Source organism: Lathamus discolor, chromosome 23 (genome assembly GCF_037157495.1).
Source record: "Lathamus discolor isolate bLatDis1 chromosome 23, bLatDis1.hap1, whole genome shotgun sequence".
NCBI classification, from domain to species: Eukaryota; Metazoa; Chordata; class Aves; order Psittaciformes; family Psittacidae; genus Lathamus; species Lathamus discolor.
The window spans coordinates 984,060-1,002,909 of NC_088906.1; the positions used below are offsets into that span (position 1 = coordinate 984,060).

General features: G+C 66.9%; 4 protein-coding genes across 14 annotated transcripts; 3 read left to right on the forward strand and 1 right to left on the reverse strand.

Annotated features, from left to right (window-relative positions):
• Nucleotides 1-408: 408 nt before the first annotated feature.
• Nucleotides 409-3,296, forward strand: PIP4K2C (phosphatidylinositol-5-phosphate 4-kinase type 2 gamma). Of its 3 annotated transcripts, none has more exons than XM_065659627.1 (10): nt 409-593; nt 674-771; nt 861-957; nt 1,050-1,190; nt 1,256-1,402; nt 1,500-1,538; nt 1,800-1,913; nt 2,037-2,277; nt 2,363-2,466; nt 2,690-3,296. In XM_065659627.1, exons 1-10 carry the CDS (start codon nt 459-461, stop codon nt 2,768-2,770), a joined length of 1,197 nt encoding a protein of 398 aa, XP_065515699.1. In that variant the 5' UTR covers nt 409-458; the 3' UTR covers nt 2,771-3,296. The 3 variants fall into 3 exon arrangements, with proteins under 3 accessions (XP_065515699.1, XP_065515701.1, XP_065515700.1); XM_065659629.1 differs by having other exon boundaries at nt 2,694-3,296; XM_065659628.1 differs by having other exon boundaries at nt 2,049-2,277.
• Nucleotides 3,297-3,550: 254 nt separating this feature from the next.
• Nucleotides 3,551-6,501, forward strand: DTX3 (deltex E3 ubiquitin ligase 3). 4 transcript variants are annotated; one of them, XM_065659622.1, is made up of 5 exons: nt 3,551-3,684; nt 4,130-4,223; nt 4,539-5,236; nt 5,542-5,759; nt 6,210-6,501. In XM_065659622.1, the coding sequence occupies exons 1-5, from the start codon at nt 3,571-3,573 to the stop codon at nt 6,283-6,285; spliced, it is 1,200 nt and encodes a 399-aa protein (XP_065515694.1). In that variant the 5' UTR covers nt 3,551-3,570; the 3' UTR covers nt 6,286-6,501. The 4 variants fall into 4 exon arrangements, with proteins under 4 accessions (XP_065515694.1, XP_065515695.1, XP_065515697.1 ...); XM_065659623.1 differs by having other exon boundaries at nt 4,156-4,223; nt 4,558-5,236; XM_065659625.1 differs by having other exon boundaries at nt 3,602-3,684; nt 4,156-4,223.
• A 483-nt stretch (nt 6,502-6,984) lies between these two features.
• B4GALNT1 (beta-1,4-N-acetyl-galactosaminyltransferase 1) lies at nt 6,985-16,935 on the reverse strand. 4 transcript variants are annotated; one of them, XM_065659619.1, is made up of 12 exons: nt 14,123-16,935; nt 13,522-13,591; nt 12,624-12,837; nt 11,610-11,762; nt 11,313-11,419; nt 11,184-11,221; nt 10,922-11,102; nt 10,471-10,572; nt 10,035-10,222; nt 9,534-9,674; nt 8,546-8,783; nt 6,987-8,175 (listed from the first exon to the last, which is right to left on the reverse strand). In XM_065659619.1, the coding sequence occupies exons 3-12, from the start codon at nt 12,815-12,817 to the stop codon at nt 7,961-7,963; spliced, it is 1,557 nt and encodes a 518-aa protein (XP_065515691.1). In that variant the 5' UTR covers nt 12,818-12,837; nt 13,522-13,591; nt 14,123-16,935; the 3' UTR covers nt 6,987-7,960. The 4 variants fall into 4 exon arrangements, with proteins under 4 accessions (XP_065515693.1, XP_065515691.1, XP_065515692.1 ...); XM_065659620.1 differs by having other exon boundaries at nt 13,522-16,935; XM_065659618.1 differs by lacking the exons at nt 12,624-12,837; nt 13,522-13,591; nt 14,123-16,935 and having other exon boundaries at nt 6,988-8,175; nt 11,610-12,226.
• Nucleotides 12,574-18,779, forward strand: OS9 (OS9 endoplasmic reticulum lectin). 3 transcript variants are annotated; one of them, XM_065659617.1, is made up of 15 exons: nt 12,574-12,661; nt 14,853-15,209; nt 15,530-15,706; nt 15,792-15,855; nt 15,940-16,016; nt 16,102-16,200; nt 16,355-16,556; nt 16,639-16,767; nt 16,851-16,936; nt 17,012-17,054; nt 17,142-17,230; nt 17,317-17,577; nt 17,652-17,886; nt 18,130-18,236; nt 18,403-18,779. In XM_065659617.1, exons 1-15 carry the CDS (start codon nt 12,584-12,586, stop codon nt 18,529-18,531), a joined length of 2,133 nt encoding a protein of 710 aa, XP_065515689.1. In that variant the 5' UTR covers nt 12,574-12,583; the 3' UTR covers nt 18,532-18,779. The 3 variants fall into 3 exon arrangements, with proteins under 3 accessions (XP_065515689.1, XP_065515687.1, XP_065515688.1); XM_065659615.1 differs by lacking the exon at nt 12,574-12,661 and having other exon boundaries at nt 14,745-15,209; XM_065659616.1 differs by lacking the exon at nt 12,574-12,661 and having other exon boundaries at nt 14,745-15,209; nt 16,639-16,761.
• Nucleotides 18,780-18,850: the final 71 nt, after the last annotated feature.

Below are 18,850 nucleotides of genomic sequence, written 5' to 3' on the forward strand. Positions count from 1 at the left end.
ACATTACCTATAGGGTCACACACGTCACCTGTAGGGTCACATGTATCCCCTATAGGGTCCCATATGTCCCATACAGGGTAACGTGTATCCCATATAGGGTCACATATACCCCCTATAGGGTCACATGTATCCCATATAGGGTTATACATGTCACCTGTAGGGTCACACACATTCCCTGTAGGGTCACATGTCACGTATAGGGTCACATATATCCCATATAGGATCACATGTATCCCATATAGAGTTATATGCGTCACCTATAGGGTCACACGTCATCTATAGGGTCACACACGTCACCTGTACGGTCACATAGACCCCCTACGAGGTCCCAGATACCCGCTACCGGAGCGCGGCCCCGCAGCGCGCACACGGCGCATGCGCAGTCCTCTTCCCTCATCGGCTTCCTGCTCCCCGCTTCCCGCTTCCGGCCCCGCTCGGGCCCGGGCGGAAGTGGAGCCATGGCGGCGGCGGGCCCGGGGGCGCCGCGGGCCAAGACGAAGAAGAAGCAGAAGCGGTTCGTGCCGCAGCGCGTGAAGGTGCCGCGGGCCGCGGACCCGCTGCTGGCCGTGCTCTGCTGGGGCGTCACCCACCAGGTCAGGCCCCGACACCGGGGCCCGTGCAGGCCCCGCCGCTCCCGGTGCCGGGCGGGCCCACAGCGAGCGCTGCCCCGCAGGTGAGCGAGCTGAGCCAGGTGCCGCCGCCCGTGATGCTGCTGCCTGACGACTTCCGAGCCAGCTCCAAGATCAAGGTCAACAACCACCTCTTCAACCGGTGCGTGCGGGCCGAGGGCAACGGGGCCCCCCATGCCGGTGCCCCCCCCGCCCCCCACTGGTGCCGTGCCCTGACCCCCCCGTCCCCAGGGAGAACCTGCCCGGCCACTTCAAGTTCAAGGAGTACTGTCCCCAGGTGTTCCGGAACCTGCGGGAGCGCTTCGGGATCGACGACCAGGACTATCAGGTGAGGTGACAGCGACAGCGCGGGGGGGGGGGCGGACCATGGGGCACCCCTTCCACCCCCCCGCCCGGCTGATTTTGGGGTCCCCCCCTCAGGTGTCCCTCACCCGGAGCCCCCCGCACTGGGTGGGCAGCGACCGGCGGCTCCTGCTCAGCTCTGACCGCACCCTGGTGGCCAAGGAGCTGTCGGGGGAAGACGTGGCCGATGTCCACGGGCTCCTCTCCCATTACCATCAGGTATGGGGGTGCCGGGGGGGGCGGTCTCCGCGGGTCCCGGTGTGTCACTGTGCCTCCCCTCGCAGTACGTGGTGCAGTGCCACGGCAGCACCCTCCTGCCCCGCTTCCTGGGCATGTACCGTGTTAGCGTGGACAGCGAGGAGACGTACCTGCTGGTCATGAGGAACATGTTCAGCCACCGCCTGCCCGTGCACCGCAAATACGACCTCAAGGTAACGGGAGGGGGGGGCCCTGGGCAACACCGCCCCCCCCACCCCCAGTGCAATCCCCACTTCACGGTTCCTCTTCATCACCTCCACATCTCTGCAGGGTTCCCTGGTGTCCCGAGAAGCCAGTGACAAGGAGAAGGTACCAGGGTGGGGAGGTGGGATGTGACGCCCCCCAGACTTGAGGGGGGCCTCCAGGCCTCATTATCACCCCCCCCAATAATGACAGCTCCTTGGCTGCCTCCCCTGCTGATGGCTTATGGGGGGGCTGGCACAGATCTAAGCCCTCTGCTGTGGGCACGTGGGCCCCTTCACCGCTGGGGATCCCCCCACTGCCTCCCCCTTGCAACTTGATGCTTTCTGGGGGGCTCCTCCCCAGTGTGCCCCCCCCATCATGTTGCAGGGCAAAGACCTGCCCACCCTGAAGGACGTGGACTTCCTGAACAAGAATGAGAAGGTCTACGTGGGGCAGGAGGACCAGAGGGACTTCATGGAGAAGCTCAAGAGGGACGTGGAGGTGGGCGAGCTGGGGCCTGCACCCCAAACTGGGACCCATTGTGTGGGTGCTGCACCCCCGCGGCGGCCTCAGGGAGCCCCCGCAACAATGCGGGTGCTCTGGTTCTGTCCCCCCACCCCATAGTTTCTGGTGCAGCTGAAGATCATGGACTACAGCCTCCTGCTGGGCATCCACGAGGTGGGGCGGGAGGAGCCGGAGGAAGAGGAGCTGGAGGAAGAAGAAGGGGGGGGCGATGAGGGGGGGACCCCGGGGGCGTTTGGGACATACCCTGAGGGCATTGGCACCTTCCTCAACTCCCATCGGCCCCTCGGCCCCGGAGACTTCGACCCCTATGTGGACGTCTACGCCCTGCGTGGCAGCGAAGGTGAGGCTGGGGGGGTTGTGGGGGGGTTTGGGGGGCACACAGACATCCCTAACCCCCCCTGACCCATCCCATGCGCCCCCCCCAGCTGCCCCCCGGCGCGAGGTCTACTTCATGGGGCTCATTGATGTCCTCACTCAGTACGACGCCCGCAAGAAGGCGGCGCATGCGGCCAAGACGGTCAAGCACGGGGTGAGGAGGGGGCCAAACTGTGTGTGGGGGAACACCCCAAACCATGGGGGTGTTTTGGGTTGGTTGTGAAAACTTGGGAGGGGAGAGTGCTTGGGTGGGTTACAGCCCTTTGGCAGGGTTTTGGGTGGAGTCTTGGTGGGAAGGGGGCTGCGGGGTCTACGGGGGCTTTAGTAGGGGGTCTGTGGTGGTGGTGGGGGATCTGACCCTGTGCCCCCCCGCCCAGGCAGGAGCTGAGATCTCCACCGTGAACCCCGAGCAGTACGGGAAGCGCTTCCTTGACTTCATCACCAACATCTTTGCTTAGGGGGGGGTCCTCAGGACCAACGGCCCCCCCCGATCCCGGACCAAGGGGCCCCCCCGGGGTTGCACAGCCCCCCTTCCTAATCCATGGTCCCCCAGCAGGCCCTGGTTTGCTGTACAAGTGCCTTAACTTTATTGGGGGGGGGCAGAGGTGGGCTGGGGCTTCTGCCCCCCCGCCATCGGGGGAGGCTCACACACTACTTGCCCTGGGGAGGGCCCCCCTCCTTCTCCCCAAGTTCTCCTCCTTCTCTTCTGAGCCAGCCCTGGGGGGGGCCCATTCCTTGCCCTCCGTCCCTGCTCCCTCCATATGGGACCTGGGAGTCCACCAGAGTCCCCCCACCTTATTGCAGCCCTCAGGAGTGACCCCATTCCAATGGGAGGGTTCCTGACCTCGTGTGACCCCGCCCGGGGAGGGGTGGGATGGGGGGGACAGGGACTTGGGGGTGATTCCCGGCCCCTCTATCCAAGGGGGTTGCTGGGGGTGGCCCCGCCCTGCCCCCTTCTGTGTCTCAATAAATTATTGATCCGGAGCCGGCTCCGCGCCGTGAACGGGACCCGAGACCCCCCCGGTACCAGGCAGCCCCCTGCAACGCTTCTCGCCTGCCTCTAGGCTACGCCCTTTTTCAAGCCGCGCCCCCCACCGTGCGTCTGACCACGCCCCATCCCTGCTGGATTCCTAGCCACGCCCCCACATCGTGCCCCCGCCCCTTTCTTTTGGCCCTGCCCCCGCCAGCGCGCGCCGTTCCCATGGCGACCCTCCCGCTGCTCCTCGGTCGCGGACCTCCTCCCTCCACTGCCGTTGCCATGGTCCCCGCCCCCGTTGCCATGGCTGCCCCGCCCCGCGCGTCACGTGACGCGCGGCGGCTCCGGGCCCCGCCGCCGCCACCAGCGCCGCCCCGCTCGGTCCGCCCGGCGATGGTGGGTCCGGGGGGGGGGGAGCACGGGGACACGGGGACGGGCACCGGGACCCCCCTGCCCCGCCACCGGCGCCACCGGGCCCGGCTGTGCCTGGGAACAGGCCCCTCGGCCCGGTCAGGCCTCCCCCGGGCGCCCCAGGCCCTATCTGGGCCTCCGGGAGCAGGCCGCGGCCGCATCCGGTCCCCTCCGCGCATCCCGGGTACCCCCAGGCCCGGGGATGCCGCGGGCAGCGCGGGGGGAGCTCAGGGGGGACCCTCCCGGCAGATGGGACCCCGCGCAATGGGGGAGCCGCACGCGTGGAGCGGTGGGGTTTGGGGTGCAGGAGGGGCTGGGGGGTCCCCAACTCCTTTGGGGGGGACGCGGAGCCTGTTTGTTATTATCGGGTCTGCTGGGGACATGGGGGGTGACGGTGCTTGGGGGGTGATGATCCCCATAACTGGGCCAGGGACCCCCATGTGTCCCCCCCTGCAGCCTGTGGCTCGTGGCTCCGGTGCTCCGCTGGCATCTCCGGCTCCTGCTGTCCCCCATGGGCTCGCCAGGTGGGTGTCACCCCCCATGGGCCTGGGGACCCCCCCCCCGGGGTTGGGGACCTCCCGTTTGGGCACACCACTGGGGGGGGCTGAGCAAGGGGGTCCCCTAAATGTCCCCTCCATGAGTCTCAGGGCTGTGACCCCCCCTTAACTTGATCGCTTTGGGGGTTTAGTCCCTGAAGTACCACCTCGAGCGGTGCCTGTATGCGCTGTCCCTTCCATTGCGTTTGGGGCGAGGGGGATGCTGACACCCAGGTCCCATGGGGCCGGCTGTGGGTGCCACCTCTCAAGCTCTGACCCCCGTGGGGGGGACACCCCCCCCAGTGTCATTTGTCCTCTCCAGGATGGCAGCGTGCGGGGGGGCCACTAAGAACAAGGTCACAGTCTCCAAGCGCGTCTGGGACTTCTTGACCAAGGAGAGCCCGGCCAAGCTGGCGCGACTGAAGGAGGAGACCAAGGTCAGCATCATGGTGGACGGGGAGACCTCCGACATCTATGTCCTGCAGCTCTGCGTGCCCCCCCCGGGCCCTCCGGGCGGGCTCTGCCCGGCCCGCAAAGCCCTCAAGGCCTTGCTGAAGGAGACGGAGAAGGAGCTCAAGAAGAAGAGCCCCTCGAGCCGCCATGGTGAGCTGGTTGGATGCGTCACGGTCCTGGAGCCCAGCGGCGCCGCCCTGGGGGGCCGGGGCCCATCCACAGCCCCCTCGTCCTCGGGGGGGCCGTCGGCAGCCGGTTGCTCGCGGGAGGAGGAGCCCGAGCGCCAGTGCCCGATCTGCCTGGGGGAGATCCAGAAGATGAAGACGCTGGAGAAGTGCCGGCACTCATTCTGTGAGGCGTGCATCACGCGGGCGCTGCAGGTCAAGACCGCCTGCCCCATGTGCGGGCGCTTCTACGGGACCCTGGTGGGCAACCAGCCCCCCAATGGCCGCATGCTGGTGACGCGCGACGCCGGGCTCCTGCTGCCCGGCTACGAGAGCTTCGGCACCATCATCATCCAGTACGTCTTCCCGCCCGGCGTGCAGGGGGTAAGATGGGGCCGGTGGCTCCCACCAACAGAGCAGGGACCTGTGGGGGGTTCTGCCTGCCCCAAAACCCCAGTGGCTCGGGTGAAGGGAGGGAGCCCAGGCCGTGATGGGTGACACCAAAGCAAAGCCCAAACCCTGCTGGGTGCCCCAGCCCTATAGCCTTGGGCACAGCACCATGGCAATGCTGTGTGTCACTGGTAGCTCTGGATGACCCCAGGCCCTGCTGGGTGCCCCCAGCCCCATACCCATGGGTACCCTGACCCCCAAGGCCCTGCTGGGTCACTCAAGGTCCCCCCCACCCGCAGGAGGAGCACCCCAACCCTGGCGTGCGCTACCCGGGCACCACACGCGTGGCGTACCTGCCTGACTGCCCCGAGGGCAACAAGGTGCTGGGGCTGTTCCGCAAGGCCTTCGCCCAGCGCCTCACCTTCACCGTGGGCACCTCCATGACCACGGGCAGGGCCAACGTCATCACCTGGAACGACATCCACCACAAGACCAGCTGCACCGGCGGGCCCCAGCTGTATGGCACCCATGGGGGGGATCTGTGGGGGGATACCCCAGGGGGATGGAGGCCTGGGGTAGGGGTACCCCTGGAAGTGGGGCATCTGTGGGGGTAGCCATGGGGCTCAGGGTCATCCCAGGGGAAGGGGTGAGAACCCCTGGGGTGACAGGACCCCACCTGGATGGGGAGGGGGGCACCCGTGGAGGGATGTACTCATGGGTGGGGACACCCCTGGGGATTGGAGGTACCCGGGGGGGGACACCCCTGTGGGCAGGGGTTGAGGGTATGGGGGTACCTGGGGTGGGGGCCTTGGGGTAGGGGGAGCCCCTGTGGCAGGGGAAGAGCCTGGGTACGAACACCCTTGGTGGGGGGGCACCCTGGGGTGGGGACCCCCAAAACCAGGCTATGGGTCCCTGGGGGTATGAAGGTGGGGGCACCCACTGAGCTGCCCCCCCCACACCCCTCCAGGTTTGGGTACCCCGACCCCACGTACCTGGCACGGGTGCAGGAGGAGCTGCGGGCAAAGGGCATCACCGAGGACTGAACCGGGGGGGGGCACTGGGACACCCCCCCTGGAAAACGGGGACATCCCCCCAGGGCACCGGGATTCCCCTGGAGGGGGAAACAAGGACCATGGCAGGGCCCGGGGCGGGGGGGGGTTGGTGCCCTGGGGGGGGGGGCGGCCGGTTAATTTATTAATTGATTTTTTATTTCCCCCCCCCAATCTGTAACTTTGATCCAATAAAAATATGCAACGATGCGAGGGGGGGTCGGGGGGCAGAGCTGGGGGCGGGGCAGGAGGTTTGTGGGGATTGGGATGGAGTGGAATGGCAACACTGGGAGGGCGGCACCGATGTGGAGGCACCAGGATGGAGACCTGAGAATGGGGACACCAGGATGGGGGATGTTGGGGTGGGGACCCCAGCATAGGGGACTCCAGGAGGGAGACGTTGGGATGGGGATTTCAGGGTGCGAACGCTGGGATGGGAACACCAGGATGGGAGCATGGAAACGGGACACCGAGATGGGGCCGCTGGGATGTGCCCCTCGTGTGCCCGTGTTCGTGCGTCCCCCGGCAGGAGCAGGACGGGGACGGACGGGAGGACCCAGGGGAGCCCCTCAGTTTAGGCCATGCCCCCACCTCAGCCTGGCTAATGCCCCAGAAAGGCCACGCCCCATCTCGAAGCCACTCCCCAGCCCCCGTAACGTCACCCGCGGCAGTAAATAGGGCGCGCTCGGAGGGGCGGGACCAGTAACGAGGCAGAGTCCGGTGTCGTCAAAATCTCTCCATCCATTGGGTAGAAAAGGGGCGGGGAGAGGGAAGCCCCGCCCCCTGAGGCCGGGAGGGGATATGGGGAGAATAGAAAACAGGGGGGGGCATAAAATGGGGGTACCTGTCACGTGGGTTCCCGGGGGGGGGGCTGGAACCACCCCCCCCACAGTAGAAAAGAGCTAAAAACTGGGGGGGGGGGGGGGGTGTTTGCGCAGGGTGGACACGGGGCCGGGGGGACACTGGGGTAAACCATGGGGCTGCCCACCCCCATGGCGTGGCCCATAGGGCCCCCTAGGGGGATGGCCCATCATAGGGTGGCCCATGGAGGTGGCCTATGGGGTTGTCACCCTCCCCGGGGGTTGTCCATGGGGTGGCACATGGGGCTGGTCCCTCCCCCAGGGTGGTCCATGGGGGTTGTCCATGGGGTAACCCATGGGATGGCACATGGTGGTTGTCGTGTCTGTCCCGTCCCCTCCCCCAAGAGTGGCCCATTGGGGTGCCCGTGGGTGATGGCCCATGGGCAGTGCCCCTCAGGTTGTGACCCATGGTGGCAGCATCCCATGGGGTTGCCCCGCGAGTGGTGGCCAGTGGGGTGCCCCATACAGGTTACTGCCCCTGGGATGGCAGCTCATGGGGTTGCCCGTGTGTGGGTCCACGGAGTGTCCCTTTGGGATGTCCCCCATTGGGTGGCCCATGGGTTTGCCCATAGCGTGCCCCATTGGGTGTCCCATGACGGTTCTCCCCCTCCTGGGTGGTGGCCCATAGTGTGACCCATAGCATGACCCACGGGTCTGCCCGTAGCTTTGCCCATAGGGTGTCCCAGTGGGTGTCCCATGGTGGTTCCCCCCCCCGGGCTGGTGCCCATGGGTTTGCCCATAGCTTTGCCCATGTGGTGTCCCGGTGGGTGTCCCATGCTGGCTGTCCCCGCGGGTGGCCGGGGGAGGGTTTAGTTGCCGGCCATGCACTTGAAGCGGTTCTTGAAGAAGAAGAGGCGATGCTTGAGGCTGAGGCTGTCGTCGCGCGCCGCCGGGTACCGGTACCGCGCATACTGGCGCTCGCCCTCGGAGCGGCGCCACGGCAGCGCCAGCTTGGACGCGTGATCCACAACCACGTCCTCACAGGAGCCCACGTGCAGCACCCCCAGCCCGTCAATGAAGAACTCTTTGAGGGCGGGACAGGAACCCCATGAGCTTCGCATGTCCCCATATCCCACATCCCCCTGTTCCACGTCCCCCTGTCCCATATCCCACATCCCATATCCCCATGTCCCATATTCCCACATCCCATGTCCCCATATCATCCCCCCATATCCCACATCCCCATGTTCCATATCCCCATATCCCACATCCCCATGTCCCATATCCTATATCCCCACATCCCATGTCCCATATCCCACATCTCCCCATCCCATGTCCCTATATCCCCACAGCCCATATCTCATGTCCCATATTCCCATATCCCACATCTCCCCATCCCACGTCCCTGTGTCCCCACACCCCGTATCTCCTGTCCCGCATCTCCCCCCGCTCACCGAGGTGCGCCACTCGCCGAAGCCGGGGGTCGAACCCCACCTGCCGGACCTTGTCCGTCCGGGCCAGGAAGAAGTTGACGACGCCGTCGGTGACGACGCAGTCCGGGAAGCCCGCGAGGCGGTGATGGAAGCCGGGCCGGGCCCGCAGGCAGTCCCCGCCCGCGCCGCCCGCCCGCACCGAGAGCCGCTGCCGGTACGTGGTGGTGAACCCGGTGATCTCCCGCACAGCGCCACCCACCTGCGGGAGCGGGAACGGCACCGGGGTCGCTGCGGGATCCGGACGGGAGCGGGGAATGGGAGCGGAGACGGGAACGGGAACGGGAACAGACACGGGAATGGGAACGGAAAGGGAACGGGAACAGAAACGGGAATGGGAACGGGAACAGACATGGGAATAGGAATGGGAACAGAAATGGGAATGGGAATGGGAACAGACAAGGGAACAGGAATGGAACAGAAAAGGGAAAGAGAATGGGAACAGAAACAGGAATGGGAATAGTCACGGGCATTGGAAAGGGAAAGGGAACAAGAAATGGGAACAGGAATAGGAATGGGAAAACGAATAGGAATGGGAATAGGAGCAAACACGGGAATGGGAATGGAACAGACATGGGAATGGGACCCACGAGCACCAGCACCAGCAACAGGAACCTTGACCCCGGCATTGGCACTGGGAACAGGAACCCCAGCATCGGCACCGGGAATGGGACCTGAACCCGAGATCCAGCACTGGCCCTGGGCACCAGGAACAGGGTGAGAACAGCACCCGAGAGCCCTGGGACTGGTACAGGACCGGGATGGGAACTGGATCCCTGCCGTTAGCACCGGGAAAGGGTTGGGAGCAGCACCCGAGACCCTGGGAAGGGGCTGGGACACGAGAGCCCCAGCATCGACCTGCGGGACCGGGAGCTCCTGCATCACCCACCCGCAGCCCCGCCAGCGCCGGGGCACCTCTGGGCCCCCCCCGGGTACCAGGACCCCCCCGCACCAGGTCCAGGCTGGTTCTCTCCAGCACGTCCACGAGCTTCTCGAGCCGTGTGCGGGGCGTGAAGATGAAGTCGTCGTCCACCCACAGCACGTACTTGGTGGTGACCTGGGACACAGCCAGGTTCCGCCCCGCGAACCAGCCCTGCAGGGACAGCGTCAGCCCCATGCCTGCCCCACTGCACCCACGGCATCCAACGGCGCCCCACAGCACGAAATGGTAACCCCATGGCACCCCACAGCATCCCATGGTAACCCCATGGCATCCCACAGCACTCAGAGCACCTGATGGCACCTACAGCACCCCAAGGCACCCAATTTCATCCCATAGCACCTAACAGCATCCCACAGCACCCCATGGCACTCCACAGCAATCCATGGCACCCACAGCACCCCATGGAACCCCATGGCAGCCCACATCACCCCACAGCACCCCACAGCGTCCTATGGCACCCCCAATGCTCCACAGCACCCCATGGCACCCATGGCGGAGTACAGCCAGCACCTTGCCGAAGGGCATGACGTAGTGCTCCAGGTGGGGCCCGCTGAGGGGCTCGGGCCGGGGGCTGTCGTCAGCCACCACCACAGTGACGCCGGGGTAGAAGCGGCGAATGCTGGAGAGGAGCCCCCGCAGCTTCTCGTAGCGCAGGAAGGTTTTGGTGGCGATGGTGACCAGCGCAGAGACATTGTACCCTGGGGGGGCAGCCAGGGCTGGGAGCCGGGGGGTGGATCCCCACCAGGGAACGGGGCAGAGCCGTGGGGGGAAAGGGAGTGGGGCACAGGGGACACTGAGGGCAATGGGGGTGGCACTGGGAGGGCACAGGAGGTACCGAGGGCACTGGGGGGACACTGAGGGCATGGAGGGGGCACTGAGGGCACAGGGGAGGCACTGGGAGAGCACTGGGGGGACACTGAGGGCACTGGGGCTCAGTCCTGGTCACCTCCGTCACCGTCGCTGTCCCCGGGCCCGTAGAGCCTCGGCGCGGGCGGGTGCCGGATGCGGATGGCGAAGGCGGCCTCGTGCCCGTGGGTGCAGAACTGCACTGGAGGGGCAGCGGGCGCTGGGCGGCACCAGCACCCCCCACCGCAGGCACCCCCACCCCATCCACTGACCCCATGGGCCAGCACCCACCTGAGCCCACCCATGGACCAGTTCTCATCCACATCCCACCCATGGACCAGCACCCACCCACATCACACCCATGGACCCCCACCCATCCACATTGCACCCATGGACCAGCTCCCATCCACTTCCCACCCATGGACCAGCTCCTATCCACATCCCACCCATGGACCCCCACCCATCCACATTGCACCCATGGACCAGCTCCCATCCACATCCCACCCATGGACCAGGACCCATCCAGAGCCCCCCCTGGGCCCAGCACCCACCGATGTCGGCGGTGTCGGGGTGGAACACGGTGTTGGTGTAGGTGACGAACTGGAGCTGCCGGTTGAGGTGGTCCAGGCGGGTGCTGGCCATGGAGAGGTGGGGCTGCCCCTCGCCGCGCAGCAGCACCCCCTCCACCACCGCGGCCACCGCCAGTGTCCCCATGGAGGCCGTCAGGTTCACCTGGGGCAATGGGGGCAATGGGGGGCCATGTCCCAGGGTGTGCCCTCGATCTGCGCCCCCCGCCCTCCCCCCCCCCCTCACCTCATAGCTCTCCCTGCCGGCCGCCTGCAGGCTGAGCCCTGTGGGACCGGAGATGGGGGCAGATGAGTGGGACAGAGGCCTCTTGACCCCTGCCCCACAGCGCCCTCCCCGGCCCCCGGCCCCTCTCACCGGGCACCAGCACCGTCTGCAGAGGCCGCACCTCCACCCCCTGCGCTGGGTACTCCAGGGGCGAGTTAGCGCGAACGATGAGGAGGCGATCGGCTGGAGACTGCACCCTGTGGGGAGCGCGCAGTGGCTGCCCTGCCCCATAGCGCCCTGCCGCATAGCGCCCTGCCCCACGGTGACCCTTGTTCGTCCCACCCTGCCCCACACGACACCGGGGAGTCCCATCCTGCCCAATGCAGATCCCCAGCAGGCCCCGTCCTGCCCCACCGTGACCCCGCTGCCCCCGCCCCCGCCGCTCACCGCTGCCGGTACGAGCGGAACTCGCGCTCCCGCTGCTGCTGCAGCCGCCGCTCGCTGGGGCCGAGGCTGCTGCCGAAGTCAACGGCGCCGCGGCCCTGCCCGAAGAGCGGCCCCGGCTCCGCCGCGCACGAGCACCCGTTCCCGGGCAGCAGCCTGCAGGGGGTGGAGCGGAGCCGTACGGACCAGCATGGACCCGTATGGGCCAATATGGACCATTGTGGATGCGTATGGACCCGTATGGACCCGTATGGACCAGTATGGACCATTGTGGATGCGTATGGACCCGTATGGACCCATATGGACCAGTATGGACCATTGTGGATGCGTATGGACCAGCATGGACCCGTATGGACCACAGTGGACCCATATGGACCAGTATGAACTAGCATGCACCAGTATGGACCAGCTTAGACCTGTATGGACCAGAATGGATCAGTATGCACCAGCATGGACCCGTATGGACTAGTATGGGCCAGAATGGACCACTATGGACCCGTATGGACCAGCATGGACCCATATGGACCAGTATGGGCCTGTACGGACCAGTATGGACTGACATGGACCACCAGTATGGAACAGCATGTGCCAGCATAGCCTCACCACCCACCCTGACACCTCCTCAGCATCACCAATCACCCCACCACAGCCCCATGGCTCCAGCCCCCAGCCCCAGGGTGCCCCATCCCTGCAGTCCCTGGTCTCACCACCCTTGGGTGCCCCCCAAAGCATGGGTCCCCCCAGCAACGGCTGCTCCCACCCATGGGTGCCACTACCGAGGTTCTCATGTCTATGGATTCCCCCACCCATGGGTACTCACACCCCACGCGTGCCCCTCTCTGAGGTGCTCCCCACCCTTGGGTTCCCCCATCCATGGGTACTCCCCCACCCATAGGTGCCACCCAATGGGTCCCCCAACCCGTGGGCACTCCCCACCCATGGGTGCCATCATCCCCCCGCACGAATAACCCCCACCCATGTGCCCTCCCACACCCCCACCGTGGGCCCCGCCCTCACTCGATGACGTCACGGCGCAGGCGGAAGGGCACGTGCGGGTAGGCGCGCGCGGGTCCCCGCGGGGGGGGCGGCAGGCGGGGGGGGCCGCTCAGGTCCACGCTGGGGGGGCCCGCGGGCACCCAGAGGTGCAGCAGCAGCGCGAGCGCCGAGGCCACGCCCACCGCCAGCGCGCACGAGCGCGGCGCGCCCCGCATGCTGCGGCCGGCAGGGGGCGCTACAGTAGCGAGAGGGGGCAGAGCGTGACCCCGAGCGACCCCGACAACACACTGACACAGCCCCCCCCCGTCAACCCAGTGCCCCCCCAGCGCCCCTCCCAGCACCCTCCAGAACCTCCCATTGCCTCCCCCCTTGCTCGCAGCGTCCCCGGGAATCCCACAGTGTCCTTCTGCACCCCCCCGTCACTCCCAGCTCCCCCCCAGTGCTCCCCAGTGCCCTGCAGTGCTCCCACTGCTCCCAGTGCATCCCAGTGCCCCGCAGTGCCCCTCAGTGCTCCCCAGTGCCCCTGTAATTCCAGTGCTCTCAGTGCATCCCAGTGCCCCGCAGTACCCCTCAGTGCCCCCAGTGCTCCCCATCATTCCAGTGCTCTCAGTGCTAATCAGTGGCCTCCAGGGCTCCCAGTGCCACCAATGCCCCCAGTGCCCCCCAATGCTTCACAGTGCCCACAGTGCTCCCCACTGCCCCTCGCCATTCCAGTGCTCCCAGTGCTAGCCAGTGGCCCCCAGTGTTCCCAGAGCCCCCCAGTGGTTCCCAGCACCCCCTCGTCATTCCAGTGCTCCCAGTGTTCCCCAGTGCCCCTAGTGCTCCCAGTGCCCCCCAGTGTTCCCAGAGACCCCCACTGCTTCCCAGTAGCCCCTCGTCATTCCAGTACTCTCAGCACCCCCAGCATCTCCAGTCTCACCTCAGGCTGGCTGCAGGTCTCTGGGGGGGTCTCAGCCCACACTCATGGCTCTGTCCCCCACAACACCGGCCTGGGGACACAGGGACAGTGTCAGGGCCAGGGGACACACTCAGAACCCCCAGGCGGTTCTGTAGAGGGAGGGGGGGGCCAGAATTGGGGTGGTCAGGAATGATGGGGGTAGGAATGGGGGGGCAGGAATGGGGGGCAGGAATGGGGGGGCAGGATAGGGGGGCAGGATGGAGGGAGTCAGGATTGTGGCGGTTTGGGAATGGTGGGCTGGGAATCAGGGCACAGGATTGAGGATGCAGGACTGGGGGGGGTCAGGAGTGGAGAGATCAGGATTGAAGGGGTCTGGCAACGGGGGGCAAGGAATAGGGGGACAGGAATGGGGGAGTTTAGGAGTGGGCGGGGTCATGTTTGGGGGGTTCGGCAACGGGGGATAAAGACTGGGGGGGGGGGGGTCAGGCAATGCGGCCAATGCGGAGCTCGGGGGATGTGGAGGCCGGGGGGGGGGAGCTTAGGGAAAAGGGAGATGTCGGCAGATGCCCCCTCTCGCCTCGACCTGTAGCGATATGGGGACTCTGGATGGCCCCGGACCTACCTGGCTCCCCGGCGGGTCCCGGCTCAGGCAGAGGGGGGGTCTGTCGGTGTCTGCGGGGGGGCGAACGGGCGCCCCCGGCGGCCCCGGTTGGGAACGGCACCGCCGCAGCCCCGGGAGGGGCGGGAAGCCGGGGAGCGAGGGGAAACAAAGAGCGGGGAGGAGGCGGCCGCCGCTGTCACCGGCGCATCAGGCCTGGCGGGGGTCGGGATAGGGTCCCCCCCGCTCGGTTTATCCCCGGGTCCCGCCCCCCTGTGCGGCAGAGGCTCCGGGCGCCACAGGCCGGGCTCTGTCCCGTCGTGGGCAGAACAACGGCCCCATTGAGCCGCGGGCGGGTGGAACCGGGGGGGCCGGGACTGCGCGCGGCGGGGAGGACAGGAGGGGCGATGGGAGGATGGGGGCTGGGATCTGGGGGCTGGGGGGAGAATTGGGGGCTGGGAACTGGGGAGCGGGGGGGGTCCTGGGGGTCGCAGGGGGGTGGACGGGGGAGGCTCACCCTGGAGCGGGGCCGGGCCCCCTCCTCCCGGCTCCGTTAATCACGTGACAAAGCGCCTCCCCGCCCCCCCAATCCCCCCTCGGGGATGCTCTGCACGCTCTCCACCAATCAGGGCGCGGGGTTCACCTGCATCCCGCTCAGCCAATGGGGAGCCGGCTTCCCCGCCTCTGGCTGCGTCATCGCTCTCCGCCTCCCCATTGGCTGCCGCCAGAGCTGACTCAGCCCAATCGCGTCCAGCCGCGGGAGGAGCCACGGCCCTGCGGCCGCGGCCTCAACACCGGTGACGTCACCGAGAGGCGTTTACCAATAACAGACGGTAGAGCTCTGACGGGCAGGCATATCGACCAATCACTACTTGGGACGCGGGGGCGCGGGGGCGGGCGCGGGGAGGTGTCGGGCGGAAGCGGCTCAGTGAGGAGGGCGAAGATGGCGGCGCGGAGGGGCCGGGGCCCGGGCCCGGGGCCGCTGCTCCTCTCGGTCCTGGCCGTGCTGGGCCCGGCGCTGCGGGGCGCCCGCGCCGCTCTGGACCTGCAGGAGCTCGGCGAGCTCAAGTACGGCCTCGAGATCCTGGCCGAGCCCGTGCTGGCGGGGCAGGTGCGCGGGGCAGCGGCCGGGGGCAGCGGCCCGTGTGGTGGCGGGGGCCCGGCGCGGGGCTGGAGGTGCGGTCCGGGCACGGCCCCGTACCGGGGTGAGGGCACCGCGTGTCCCACTGCTGGTGGAGCTGCGGGCTCCGGGCCCTGGGCGCCGAGCAGCTCCGGTGGCTCCCGCCAGGCAGGAACCGGCTCCGCGGGCCGGGAGCGGAGCGCCCGCTCCCCGGTAGCTCGGTCTCCTTTGAGCAGGGTGGGCTTGGGGGCAACTGAGGCACGGGGAGGGGGCACCGGTGCCCTCCAAGGACCTCCCCGTGTCCCCCCCAGCGCCCGCCGGGGGACGTGGTGACGGTGGCTTCCAAGTTCAAGCAGCGCTACGAGTGCCGGCTCCCGGCGGCGGCCGTGCGGAGCCCCCCTGACCCCCTGGAGGAGGCGCAGCTCTACAACGGCTCCGGTGTCAGCGAGCTCCTGCAGCCCATGGCGGCGGCTCCCTGCCTCCTCAAGGTGGGCTCTGGGGCACGGGGTAGCCCCTAGGGACAAGGCGTGGGATTTGGGGGCCCCCATCCTTGTTCATCCCCATCTTTTCCAGACCAAGGACTGGTGGACCTACGAGTTCTGCTATGGGAAGCACGTCCAGCAGTACCATGTGGAAGGTGATGGTGGCACAGGGAGGATGAGGGGGGCAGATTGTCCCCAGTGTCCTCTCCAGCCTGTGCCACTCTGGCCTCTCACTGTAGAGTCGGAGATCAAAGGAGACATCCTCTTCCTCGGCTATTATCAGTCAGCGTTCGACTGGGATGACGAAACAGCCAAGGTTTGGGCTCCATCCCACCTGCATGTGCCAGCACCCAGCCCGCGTATGAGCCAGCAGAGAATCCCCAGCTCCAACCCCTCTGCAGGCCTCCAAGCAGCACCGGCTGAAACGCTACCACAGCCAGAGCTATGTGAATGGCTCCCGCTGCGACCTCACCGGCCGGGCCCGCGAGGCTGAAGTGCGGGTGAGGCTGCGGCGGCGCTGGGCAATGGTGGTGGTGATGGGGGTGTGATGATGGTGGGGATGGTGATGATGGTGGTGGTGATGGTGGTGGCGGTGATGATGGTGGTGGTGGTGGTGGTGGCAGTGATGATGGTGATGATGGCCCCACCCCCCAGTTCCTGTGTGAGGAGGGGGCTGGTGACCACCTTGCCCGCGTGGATGAGCCCCAGTCCTGCTCCTACGTGCTCACGGTTCACACCCCCCGCATCTGCCACCACCCGCTCCTGCGGCCATCCCCTGCCGCAGCGCCGCAGCCCATCCTGTGCCAGCCCGCACTCAGCCCGGCCCAGTACGTCCAGTATGTCCAGGCCCAAGTCTGTGAGTAGTGGGGCCCCCCCCGGGGTGGGTGCGGAGTGGGGCCCACAGGGCTGACGTGGATCCCCCTCTTGTGTCCCTCCAGCGGACACCAAGCGGAAGGTGGAGGAGATCTCGGAGGAGCTCAAGACGTTGGACACGAGGTTGTGGAGCGAGAGGGATGTGGAGACCCCCGGGAACCCCCCCGAGGGGGCACCGGTGGCCCATGGTGATGGTAGGGCCCACGTCCCATGGCCAAGGAGCCACCGCGGGGCAGGACAGCCGTGCCCACGTCCCCTCCTCTTCCTTCCCCACCAGCCACTTCGAGGGATGAAGCAGACCCAGCCAAGGAGCAGGGCCAGGAGGCGACCAGTGAGGATGGCGGCCACCAGGACAGCACCCGGGTGAGTCCTCAGGGGTGTCCTGTTGTGCAGGAGCCATGTTAGGTTCCTGCTCCATCACCCCCTCTCCTTCTGCAGGCGGAGGAGCCGTCCCCGAGGGCCGCTGGTGACCGGGTGACTGGTGAGTCCCACGATGGCACCCGCTCCCTGTGTCCCCCACTCCCACCACGGCCCCCCCAGCCTGTCCTTTGTTGTGGTCACCTTATAGATCCGCGGAAGAAAATCCACTTCAAAGTGATCCGGAGCCTCGGGGACCTGCTCCAGTTCATCGAGGAGCTGAAGGAGAGCTCCAGGAAGGTTGGTGCCCACAGGGAGCTGCTCCCGGCCTTGCCTTTCCCCTTGGCTCCGAGGGGTGTCCATGAGAACCTTCCCTTCACCTCCAGGCCAAGGAGAAGGTGAGTGAGGAGGAGGAAGAGGTGGGGGAGGCAGCGGCCAAGGCTCCCCCAGCCCATGAGGAGCCCTCAGTGGTGGGTGACAAGGAGCGGCCAGAGGAGGAAGAAGAGGACAACGAGGACGAGGAGGACCTCCTGGGTGGCTTTGAGAAGGAGCTGGAGGCCGTGCTGCTGCCGCGGGAGCAGATGGCGCAGCTGAAGGAGGAGGTGAAGACTGAGATGGAGAAAGAGTTTGACAACATCATCAATGAGGTGGGGGAGGGCACCGGGACCCCCCCAGCTGGGCTGGGCCCCTCCTGCGAGTGCCCTAAACCCATCACCTGCAGGTGGAGGATGAGCTGGAGACCGAGGGGCTGAAGGGCGAGTTCGACCGGACCCGGGCCTCCAAGTCCTTGGCCTCCACCCTCAACCGCCTGATGGACAAATTGGACGGGGGGGGCGAGAGGGAGGAGGAGGATGGGGCTGGAAGGAAGAGCAGGTCCGGGCAGCAGGAACCTCCCCAGGGCCACCCCCAGAGCGACGTGCGGGAGCTGCTGGCCAAGGAGGGGCTGCGGGCAGAAGGTAGGGACTGGAGGGCCCCCAATACCTCATTTCCCCCAACCCTCATCCACCTCCAACCCTCTTCCTCTTCTATCACCCCCCATCTTCTTCCTCTATCACCCCCCAACTCTCCTCCTCTATCACCCCCCAACTCTCCTCCTCGATCCCCCCTAACTCTCCTCCATCCCCCCCAACCCTCCTCCTCCTCCATCACCCCCACCTCTCTTGCTCCTCCATCACCCTCCATCCTCCTGCTTGTCACAGGGAAGATTGAGATCAAGATCGTGACAGCAGGGGGGGACGAGGCCGAGGGCCGTTGGCTGTCGGAGGAGGACACCAAGAACCTCAAGGAGATCTTCTTCAATGTGCTGGTGAGCGTGGGGGGCGGGGCGAGCGGCCCCCCAGTCATGAGTGCCCCCCATTGCTGCGTCCCCCCATTGCTGCGTCCCCCCATTGCTGCGTCCCCCCACTGCTGCGTCCCCCCACTGCTGTGTCCCCCCACTGCTGTGTCCTTATGACCCGTGACCCCCCCCACAGCTGCAGGGCTCCCCCGAGGTGCACCGGGAGCGGCGGCGGCACCAGGCGCTGCAGGACAATTACCGCTTCGTGTGGGGGGGCCGCCGTGAGCCCCCCCCCACCGGGGACTCCGAGGACCCCGACTTATGACCCCCTCTTATGACCCCCCCCACACCCCGTGCTCTGCTATGGGGCTGCCCCATGGCTGGGTCCCATGGACTGGTTTGGGGGGGTCCCTGTGACGTGGAGAAGTGGTTCGGGGGTGAGGGGTGATATTGGAGGGGGGGTATTTTGGGGGGATGTAATATGGGGAGGGGGTGAGTTGGGGGTGTCCCTCGTTGCCACTGGAGCCGTTTCTGTCCCCCCTTTTTACCAATAAACCGGGTCCCCCGGCTTTGTCTCTTTGTCCGTGACCTCCCCCCCCGTCCGTCAGACCGGTTCCCCCCTCAGCGCCCACCGAGGGTCCCGC

Coding starts and splice junctions, on each gene's coding strand:
- PIP4K2C (XM_065659627.1), top strand. CDS start 459: ATGGCGGCGGCGGGCCCGGGGGCGCCGCGGGCCAAGACGAAGAAGAAG. Junction 772..860: donor AACAACCACCTCTTCAACCG/GTGCGTGCGGGC, acceptor CCCCGTCCCCAG/GGAGAACCTGCCCGGCCACT. Junction 1,403..1,499: donor ACCGCAAATACGACCTCAAG/GTAACGGGAGGG, acceptor ACATCTCTGCAG/GGTTCCCTGGTGTCCCGAGA.
- DTX3 (XM_065659622.1), top strand. CDS start 3,571: ATGGTCCCCGCCCCCGTTGCCATGGCTGCCCCGCCCCGCGCGTCACGT. Junction 3,685..4,129: donor GCTCGGTCCGCCCGGCGATG/GTGGGTCCGGGG, acceptor TAACTGGGCCAG/GGACCCCCATGTGTCCCCCC. Junction 4,224..4,538: donor GTCCCCCATGGGCTCGCCAG/GTGGGTGTCACC, acceptor CACCCCCCCCAG/TGTCATTTGTCCTCTCCAGG.
- B4GALNT1 (XM_065659618.1), bottom strand. CDS start 11,998: ATGCTAGTTCATACTGGTCCATATGGGTCCACTGTGGTCCATACGGGT. Junction 11,420..11,609: donor TTCCGCTCGTACCGGCAGCG/GTGAGCGGCGGG, acceptor CGCTCCCCACAG/GGTGCAGTCTCCAGCCGATC. Junction 11,103..11,183: donor CCGGCAGGGAGAGCTATGAG/GTGAGGGGGGGG, acceptor CCATTGCCCCAG/GTGAACCTGACGGCCTCCAT.
- OS9 (XM_065659615.1), top strand. CDS start 14,760: ATGGGGAGCCGGCTTCCCCGCCTCTGGCTGCGTCATCGCTCTCCGCCT. Junction 16,017..16,101: donor GGGATGACGAAACAGCCAAG/GTTTGGGCTCCA, acceptor ACCCCTCTGCAG/GCCTCCAAGCAGCACCGGCT. Junction 17,578..17,651: donor TTGACAACATCATCAATGAG/GTGGGGGAGGGC, acceptor CATCACCTGCAG/GTGGAGGATGAGCTGGAGAC.